Here is a 10,666-nt window from a genome sequence, read left to right on the forward strand (position 1 = left end):
TTTTGTCTTAGGAATTTCTTTTTTCATCCTTTTATAATGGACAGGAAAGACAAAGGAAAGTGTTAGAAAATTTACTTTCTCTTATTCTGCAAATCTCTCTATTTTAAACAGGAAAAGAAGCAAAGACACCAGAACCAGAACATCTGCTAGAGCTCTGCAAGGACTAGCAAGTATACAAATATGCCAGGTAACTTTAACAAGAATAACAGTTGGCATTAATTTTGTGCACATTAAGACATAAAAATAAATACCAAACATCTAAAATTGACATTGAGTCACTTTCTGATGTTCATATCTCAAATGTTGTCCTCTTCTGTTCTTCCTCAGGTATACTTGGGGTCTACAAAAAACAGGTCCTCAAACTCTAAAACCTTTGTGTGACCCTATCAACACTGGTGGTAAAGAAAGCAAAGGAAAGCAAAGGAAAGTATGATTCACAGAAAAAGAACCCATAAAAACACAACTGATGACTTAATGCTCCCACTGGACAGACTCAATATTCTTACCAGTCTCCCAACGTTAGAGGAAAGAAGTATTGAACTTCCCTCCACAAGACCCTTACATTGTACAGCCCAGGCAAAGAGCAAATTAACTTTCCAAGAACCTACTGTTTACCAAACATGGAGGGATAAAGAAACAAATCTCAGATGTTATTCTCACATCAGCAGTTTAACAGCTACCTGAATATCTGGTGTCATAACTCCCACAGCTTGACTGTGTTTTCTAAGCACTATGAGATCGGAATTCCTTTAAAAGCTGTAATACAACTTTGAAGAGTTACTTGAAGCATAATGTGACTAAATTTTGGTATTCTCCCTTTACCACAGGTGACATGCTGTGTGACTGCATCAGGGACTCCAGTAAAACAAAACTCTAATGATGAAAATGTTCGTACAACAGAATTCATGAATGCCTTCCCAATGACAAAGCCTTATAATGATGACATCAATTACTGAGAGATTAACACCTTGTTTTATTCCAGTGGAGAGCAGGAATCCATTTATGCATTTCGATTGCTTCCTTTCCTGCATCCCCTGTCCAATATGGATAAAAAAATGTGTCTTTTCCAAAATTAGCACATATTTGTCAACTGTTACCTCAGCTGACAAATAGCCATATTTCTCAGTCATAGCAGAGAACAGTTCATTAACCTGATCTAATTTAAGATAAAGATTTATGATAATGATGTGAATAATACTAGCTGTACTAGCTGTGTTATAGAATAAATGGATACAGCCCCTTAAGCTTAGATTTGCTAATGTAAACTTGAGTTTTATGGCTCAAGAACTGCGTGGAGAGTAGCAGCAAACATTAAGATTTCATCTTTACATACATTTCACAGTTTTTCAGGGGCAGTTGCAGTACTGTTTGAATGTTGCCACAAAGGAGTAGAAAATACTGGAAATTAGACTTTTCCTTTCTAAACCATATGCAATGCTGAGGATGGAAAACAACTTTGATCATTTTGGCTGTTCCCTCTGATCAGCAGTGGCATGTCTGGTGGGTCAATATAAAATCACTGCTTGACACTACCACATTCAGACCTCTCTACTCCACTAGCTGCAGTTTTAATGATAAGATCTAAGGAGGGAGAGCTAGATAAAACGATTTTTCTTGTTTCTAAGTTGTCTAATAGGATCAACTCCATCTGCCTGGCCCCAATTCCAGGCACGGCTGAACTCCAGGACTTAATTCAGATCTCTCTAAGGACCCATGTCCTCGCTTATTTCAGTTCCACTCAACGAGTTCAGAAGAGAAGGTTAAAATGAATCAAGGATCAAAGGTGATGAGGGAAGATGTAATAGAGGGTTTTATAAAAGCAAAAGAAACTGGGAAGTCATGCAAGGCTAAAGAAGTGGTGGGGACCGTGAGCTGAAAGCAGAGGCTGCAGCACAGGGCAGTGAAATCGCAGAGGCTGGCACAGAAGTGCAGCACAGCAGAGGATCAAGAGCAGAGCTGATGAGGAGGGAGATGAGTTTTTTACTTTTTTAGAAATGCACTGGCAGTCTGCAATTCATATAATCTGTGAGCAAGACCAAGATGCAGATGAGAAGAAAAAACAGGCAGAAGTATGAGCAATAACAGGAGTTTAAAAGGAAAGTGTAGAATTGAAAGATTCTGGGAATGCAACAGATGGGACAAAGTAAAGAGGATGGACCATGGAAAAAAAAAAGAGCTAAGTATTTTTCTTAGCAGGGCAAAGTCCCCCAGATAGGACACATGTTAATATATAAAAAATCATGAGTTAGGAGTTCACAGGAGTTAGGAGTGCTGGCAAATTTTATTGCTTAGTATTGATAATATTTTTGTTTTGCTTCTCCCTCTCTCTTAAATGCTTGTAGGTCTCCTGTTGTGCCAGATTGTGCCAGCACATTCCATTAGAAAAATCTTACCTGACATTTCAGTATATTTCCTGTGAGAATTCCATGAAAACTAATCTGGTAATAAAGTTGCTCACCAACAGATTATGATCTCCTTCCACCCCTCCTCTCTCAAAGAAATCGGTACCATGCACATTAATTTCTAATGCAAATATAAACACAAATGTTGCCAGGGAACTATGAATATAAAATAATGTTATGTTCAATTCTTCCATTATGCTTTTCTTCACATTTTCCAGGCTTGATTTTGTTGTTACTAGCTTTAACCTTATTTTCCATTTTATGATCCAGTTTTTCTTTTCTCAAGTCACAGTACACATAAAACCTTTACCCTTGCAATTAATACTTTTGATTACAAAACATGAGTTCTCTGGGACAGGCAATCTCATAACATAAAGAAAAAGGTTTTATGAAGAGACATCAGCTTGACTGCTATGAATTCTTCAATAAACAAGGAGAATCATAAATGTTCATAATTTAGAGACCTTGACTTACCAGGTTACTTGAAAGCCATAATGATACCTTAATAACATAGAAAATCCATTAAACCTCATTGTGTGTTGTACCAAGCCTACAGTAGAAATGCTGAAAACACAGACCAGTGTCCTTCCATCCTTGTAAGTTTTGATGAATAGGCACTCAAAGGCAAGCATAAAATACAAGTTTAAAATAATTTGCTTATTTTTGCACAGCTATCAACAAATCCAGATTCTATATGATCTAGGAATCAATCTCAGGTTTTTGCACACTTACAGGTCTGTGAGCATAACACCCATAAACGTCAGTGTGCTTGTGTTATTGGCAGAACTGTTTATGCATTTGACAAACTGCTGTTCAGATAAGATGATATCCAACTAAGTACAGAAAAAAAACTGTCAACAACTCTGCAAGACTGTAACAGAAATTGCAAAACCAGAGCTTTCATGACTAACCATAACTTCAGAACAGTCTCAAATCAGTCCCAGGCATGAAAACACAGTTGGAACTGATTTTAAGAGAAGGGTGAAGAATGGCATGCTGCCACAAGACTAAGAACAAAGCCTAAACTGTGTTCCCTGTATTGCATAATTGCTAAAGTAGAGGAAAAAATGCTAATATCATAGATAATACAGAGGTTTTAACCAAATCATATTTGACAAGTCGAGAACTAGACAGTAAACTTGTAACTGATAGAAAATAATCACAGTTGACTGGCTAAGTACATACTCAAACTTTTCATGGTTTGTATGCTTTTATTGCTGTGAGGGTTTGGATATTCCATTAGAAACATGGAAAGGGAGGAAGCTTAGAATCAATAGGCTATTTTTCCACCAAAATCTAAATCAAATGGCATAAATAGCAATTATTGAAAACATGCATCAATATTATTGAGTAGTGAAAACCAAGCGGGGTGAAAGCCTTGGCTCTCAGATGTGCATGGACAAAGCGTGTAAGGAGCAGATATACAAATGTGTGATTCCTATTGGCTGCTAGGGCAGAAGTTCTGCCTTGGTAAAGGTACTCTGCTCTTTAACTTTCGCATTTATGGCAGCTCTGTATTATAAAACCAAGGCAAAAGACATCAGTGAGGAAAGTAGGGATGGATAAGCTGGAACATGGCTGAATCCAATAGTGGAAAAATTTGTGATGACAGAGGAACTCAAATTGGGAGAAACTTTTCACAAAAACATAGTTTTTCTTTGGTTATTTCTGCCCATAAAGTTTCTGGGTCTGTTTTAACAGCAAAGTAATAAATGGGTTTCTAGCATCACAGGGGGTTAATGTGATTCTGTTGTTATAAAGCATCTATCATTTAAATATTTGTGATTTTAAAACACTGAGGATGCAGAAAAAGGACAACACATAAAATTCTAAACCTTTGGAATTTCCTTTTAATAATACTGTTTAGACCCTTTCTTTCTGGACCTTCCCACTTTCACCTCTCTCCTAACCACTTCACCACTCCCCACTCTTCACCTCACCTTGTATTTTATTATACTGTCAGGATATTTAGAAGGGGACAAGGAAAGAAAAATTTACTTTGAGTAACATTCTAGAATGCCTTCAAACAAAAGTAAAAAAAAAAAAAAAAACCAAAAAAAAAAAAGGCATCACATTTTCAAATCTTTTAAGAACAATCCATTTTAAGAGATGACAGCACTTTGGTCCCAAGAGCCAGCAACTCATGCAGCTTGATATAAAAGCAGATTTCATATACACAAATCACCTCCCTGGCACCAGCTCACTGCAAGAGATGCAAATACATACACTTCAGAAACTAATTTATGTTGCACATATCTTTAGATCAATAAAATTAAATAGATTTTATGAATATTAGGTGAACATACCAAAAAAAAAATATAAGAGAGCCAATAAGATCTATTAAATCTCTTCCTGTTTAAGGCAAACAAGGTCAGTTGCCAGACAACTGACAAATTACACTGTATCATAAAACCTCAGCTTCATTTAGAACTTCTCAATAGGTATCACATCATATACTTACATGATAAAACTCCTTTCCCACATGCATTGCTCTCCCCCTGGCTATCCTCACCAGTTTATTTTTACCTCTGGAATGAAACTTAGTGAAAGACCACAATACTGCAATTTTCCTAGTATGCAACAAAAATAGGACTTGATTTCTACATTAAATTACCAAATTAACGAACTGTTCGATACTGTAAAATAATTTTACCTGTTTCCAGATATTCTTATCCCATCCTCTTACATAAACTGCTTTCTTCAGACAACATCACACTCGAGGAAGTAAAAGCACCAGGATGATATATGGCACTGTTTTAACTCGTGGCCTTTACAGTTTAATAATAATAGAGAAAGAAACTTCAGGATGACTCATATACCTTTAAAAAGTTATGGTATATGGTAACTATTAAAGTAGCATTTATAGTATTTTGAACACTATTTGCTATGAGAGTTCTATTTTCCACAGCAGAATTTTTTTCACACCCCTCTTGGGTTACCATTTCCAGTGATGCCAAATGCACTAGTTTCATAAAAGAGTCATCATTTGGAAATGGTCACACTACTAGTACTTTTCAGGTGCAGGTATATCCTTGTCAGAAAAAAGCAAAACAAAAAAATATCATATGGCCACTCTAGATGAATATATAAAATGTATTATCAAGGAGAATTAGACTAACATTTGAGTAATATCTGAAGACTTTTCATCACTACAACCTTTATCTTCTCCATAATTTGCTCTCCCTAACCATCTGTCCCAGACCTTCCAAGTCTTTGGTGTATTTTATGTAGACTTCCTTATTAGGAGTTTCTTCCACAAACTGTTTTTTTCTTTTTCTTTATTTAAGAGTTTCAGAGAAAGCGTTTATAAATATGTATATACATATAAATAATGAAGCAGGAAACCTGTTTCTTTTTCTTTTTTCCTGCCACTTTGAGTGAACACAATAAACTAACCAAGGTGAAAATGTTCACAAAAACCTTTCTAACAAGAATCACCCTACCTTCTTTAACAATGCTCTTATTTACAAATCAGCAATGCTATGTTAGGTCTCAAATCAATAAAGAAGAATATGTGAGTTTCAAGACATGGAAATAAAACTACTGAATAATATTTTTTGTTCAGTCTTTCTTCAACTCTTTGTTTGCTTTGGCTAGCTTAAGCGCTGAACTCTTTGGGACATAACATTTTTGTGATCTTTTTTTAAAACAAGATGCTCATATCAAATAAACAATATTGATATATCCTAAACTGAATATAGGGGTGTAAAAGAGCAGACTAGACATGAAAAAAACACAGTAATATAATAACTCTGAAAAAATTCCAGTGGACATGATATAAATGAATGTGACATAAAAGTAATTTTGGGACAGAGGAAAGTGGGGCAATGCTGCTTTCAGAAGAGTATTTAATGTTTGTGAAGTGCTTTGAAGATGAACACCCTTCATACATATTATGGCTATGGATTACCATTGGAGTCATGTAGCCTTACTCTGAAATTCAGAATCTGAGGAATTTGAGACAATTCAAAGTCAGAAGAAAGGCTTAGACATAAAAAGTATGAAGAATCCTGTATGATCAAGAATTTATATAAGCCATACACTACCATAAATTTTCTTCATTTCTATTATGACAGTTTAAAATTACACATTTCAATAGGTGTATCTGTGGGTAGAATTTGTAAAAATATCAACCATTGGTATACATCTTAGACTTTCTTTTGAATTGAGGAAGGAAAAAAAAGTGATGCTACTATCAGAAACTGATGGCATTTATAACTTCAAAGTCCATTCTGCCCAGTGATACCTATTGAACTGAGAACTTCTAAGATTAAAAGCATGAAGTTTTTAACACCACTTGATATGAAAGAAACAAGTATGTAAGTAACCTACCAATATACTGTCCAGTAGAGAATCCAATCTCCTAATTCCCAAAATTTCAAACTGCAGAAGTTTCACATTGTAAAAAGCAGCATAGCAACATCTCCACACAGCCCAAATTTCAGCAACTCAGTCAAAAAGTTTACAACTAATTTTTCCATCAACACAGAAGAGACGGAATATTGCAAATAGACTCATTCCCTAGAGTTACATTTTAACAACCCAACCACACTGATTAAAAAAATGTAAAATATTGGTTTCATACAATAATTCCCAAGTATTCAACCACAGAGTCTAAAATGAGAAAACTACATTATGCTGAAGCAATATGACTCCTTCTGTTGGGTCTACACTTTAATGCCTACTGAGAGTGAAATGGCGAGAGCAGATCCCATAAATTAGTGATTCAACAGCTGTATTCTCCATGGAAAATAATAAAAAAAAAAAAGTAATTCCCTTTCTCCACCCTGTCCCAAAATACAAAGCAAGAGATGCATGTTGCAAATTCATAAGGACTAGAATCTCTTTTAACAGGATACGTGCAAACACTTTGTGAAGCTACAGCTAAGTTTTTACTTTTGATCCACATCAAGTTCATGAATCCTGTTTCCAAAGCAGTGAAATACTAAATAAAGACAGTGAAACAGAGTGCAGGACAAGGGGGTTTTTTGTTTGGTTTGGGTTTTAACATAAAATAAAGAGGAGAGAATAGGTGCTTTTTCAGCTTATATTTTGATTTTATTTCTAGTGTGATTATCATTGGGAGCATTTAGACAGTACTGAATAGCTCTAGTGTTCAAATGATTTCAAAGAAACTCTGCAGACTTCCTCACCTCATAATCTCAAAGTAATTGGTCCAAACATGTCAAGAATAAGCATTTCTTCAGTGACTTCACGCTGGTTTGCAGTCACCACGTGTGATTGTGTCAGAAGCATTCCTAGCAGCAATAGTTCAGTACATATATACCATGGAGCCTAAACTATCAAACTCAGACAAGACCCACAGTGACTCAGGTGAAAGAACCTAAGCCACCAAACTCAGGCTTCAATTAAGCTACCAAATCATAACTTCTAAATTTGCTGATAAGTACCATTACTGAGCATGTAAATGAGATGTTAAATTTCTGAATGGCTGAAGAGATAAAGCAGAGGTAATTCTCTTCCATCTCCGCAGAGCAGTTACCAGTTTGGCTTTGATCTTCCCTTCCAAAAGATGATAGCACTAGGGAAATAGCCTCCCTATATAATGAATAATCTGCCCCAAACCCCACAAAATGTTTATTACATTGTTTCATTACAGTATTATTGCATCTGAACATATATTCTTTTACTCACCTCTATATTTCTTAATTGTTAAAGCAATCCAAAAGGTTATGCTCCATATGTTAAAGCTCTCTTTCTCTCTGTGGGCCCATAAAACTGAATGGAAGCAAGCAGCATCTACCAGAATATTCTCTTCTGCCTGCATGTCTTATTCAGCTATAAAAACAAATGTAACAGCACTAATACTTGAGCTCATTATCATTATTTTCTACAGCTGGCCATATCCCACAAGTGTAACTTAATTCATAAAAAACAGTTTCACCTGGAAAACCTTTGACATATTCAATTGCATTTTCACCTGTATGTTCTAGCTACTGAAAACTTCTAATACAGATTTTAATTTTTTTTTCTTTTTTTTACCTTCAATATTTAACCTTAAATTTACTTCTGGGAAAGAAAAAAAAATTCTCAAAAATGGGATGAGAGACTGTATGAGGAAAAGGGATATGTTTATGTGATACATAGTACTATACTTGTCCATATGAAATACAAAAAAAACTGTAAATTGTATCTTTTGTATCAACTAAGGCCAACTAATCAGCTCTCAGGTCAAGAGGTATTTGCTATTAAGTTTAAAAAACTAGCACAGTACCTTTCTCATTAATTTTAAACAAGTGTTACCTGAAATGAATGTGTTTCGGTTGATAAGATCAAGCTTGCTACTGGTGCCTTAAATCATATGTATAAGTGAGCAAATCCTCCCACCTACCACTTCAAACACACCACCTCCCCTGTTCATCTTTTCTCACTTCTGTTTCCAATTCAATTTCTTTTCACTGCAGTGAATGCATACTTCTGTTGATCTCATGGTCAGCTGGATTCCTTGACTGGTACTTACCTCAGCAAAAGTTTCTTAAACACCAAAATAAGACTCTGCAAGTCAATGCTTAAGAGGAAAAACCTTTGCAGACATGCTGAGTGTGAGAGTTTCTATAGCTTTATAACCAAGAGGAAAAAGTAGTTCCTGCCTCCCCAAGATGTTGACATTTTATAAATCTGGTGGGTACCACCTCTAACTCCATAACCAGTTATACAAACTATAGAAATAGCAGTGAATTTATCACTGAGGTTAAAGCTTATGTTGGTAAGTCATGTAATATTCTAAACCAGCCTATTAAAATTTAGGAGGAAGTGCAATTATTGTCTCTTGTATAGAAGCAGAAGTTTCCTAAATAAATAATAAGCATACAGATAATCAGCATCAAGTCACTCAACAGTTATAGCTAAAACTGAACTGGAGCATACACAGCACATCTGTACATTTACAAGCACAAGCTCCCCAGATGTTATGAATTACTATCTTTACCAGTTGCCTCCCAAAAGTGTTGACTTAAAGAAAATGCACTGAACAGTGGAGATGTTCATAGCAGGAATTGTCAACAGAACTAAATTCAACAGTAAAAGATCTGTAGATATGTGTATGATCCAAAGGGTAAATGTCACAGAGCTATTACTGCTCGGGTGCATTACAGGGACATTACTTTCAGCTGTACTTGAGGATACAATCACAGAGAGTTCTACTACCTTACTTACAACATGCTATTTATTCAAGTTTAGCTGTGTGCAACAGGCAACAAAGTATCATAACCTAATTCACAGTACCCCGAATCATTTTAAATTACCAGACAACTCTGAACGATATGGGAGATTTGAGAGTTTCATACCGCAGTATAGAAACTCATCTTTAAAAAGGTGACATCAAATTCCAAACTTTATTAAGAGAAGACGAGAGAGAAAGGGAAAACCAGTTAATGACACAGCACTCCAGGAGGCAGTTCAGCATTACCGATACCATTCATTTATTGCCCGGACGGTGCGAGCCCGTCCCGTGGCTGCCGGAGAGGTACAGCAGAGAGCTCCATCAGTTCTGCTGCCACTGACATTTCCCACACCGCCGCCCGCAGCAGCGAGCAATTCACACCAGGGAGAGCCCAGCTGCCCCACTTGGACCCGAACGCCAGCAGGAGTTTCCCAACTGAACATGAAAAAAAATTAATTAAATAAATAAACAAACACCCGCAAACTCTCACAGACTTTTAAACAGCAGGGTCGTGGCTGCAGCGGGCACGGAGCGGTTCCGCGGCTCCGGAGCGGCGGGCGCGGGGTCCCCTCGATCCCCCGTGTCCCCCGTCCTCCCTCCCGCGCCAGGTGCGCTCCGCCCGCGGGCCGTACTCACAAGGACACGGTGCGGTTGGGCAGCACGGCGGGCTGCAAAGTTTCCACCAAGTCTCCGCCGGTGCAGACCACTTTGATGCGGAGGGCCGGGCGGCCGGGCCCCTTGGCGCGCTCGGCGGCGCAGAGGCAGCGGTCCACGATGAGGTCGGGGCAGTTCCTGCTGCCCCCGCAGAGCCCCAGCGCGGCGGCCAGCAGGCAGAGGCGGGGGCACAGCCCGCGCATGCTGAGCCAGCGAGCGGGAGCCGCCGGCAGCCGCGCCGCGCATGGCACGCGTCCGTCCGCGCCGCTCCGCTCCGCGGGCCCTGCACGCCTCCCGCGCCCACCCCGCCCCGCCTCTCGCTGCGGCCGGCTCCGCTCGCAGGGACCCCCCCTTCCTCCTCCTCCTCCTTTCTCTGAGGAGCCGCCGCTCCTTTCCTGCCGCAGCCCGGGCGGCCGCGGCGCTGGGC

General features: G+C 38.2%; 1 protein-coding gene across 1 annotated transcript in view; it reads right to left on the minus strand.

Moving 5' to 3' along the window:
* ADGRA1 (adhesion G protein-coupled receptor A1) overlaps positions 1-10,442 on the minus strand; it is a 249,735-nt gene extending 239,293 nt beyond the window's left edge. The window contains exon 1 of the mRNA XM_058029388.1: positions 10,222-10,442. Within this exon, the coding sequence (XP_057885371.1) occupies positions 10,222-10,442 (221 nt within the window). The remainder of the gene's footprint in view (positions 1-10,221) is intronic.
* Positions 10,443-10,666: the final 224 nt, after the last annotated feature.

Source organism: Melospiza georgiana, chromosome 8 (genome assembly GCF_028018845.1).
Source record: "Melospiza georgiana isolate bMelGeo1 chromosome 8, bMelGeo1.pri, whole genome shotgun sequence".
Classification (NCBI taxonomy): domain Eukaryota; kingdom Metazoa; phylum Chordata; class Aves; order Passeriformes; family Passerellidae; genus Melospiza; species Melospiza georgiana.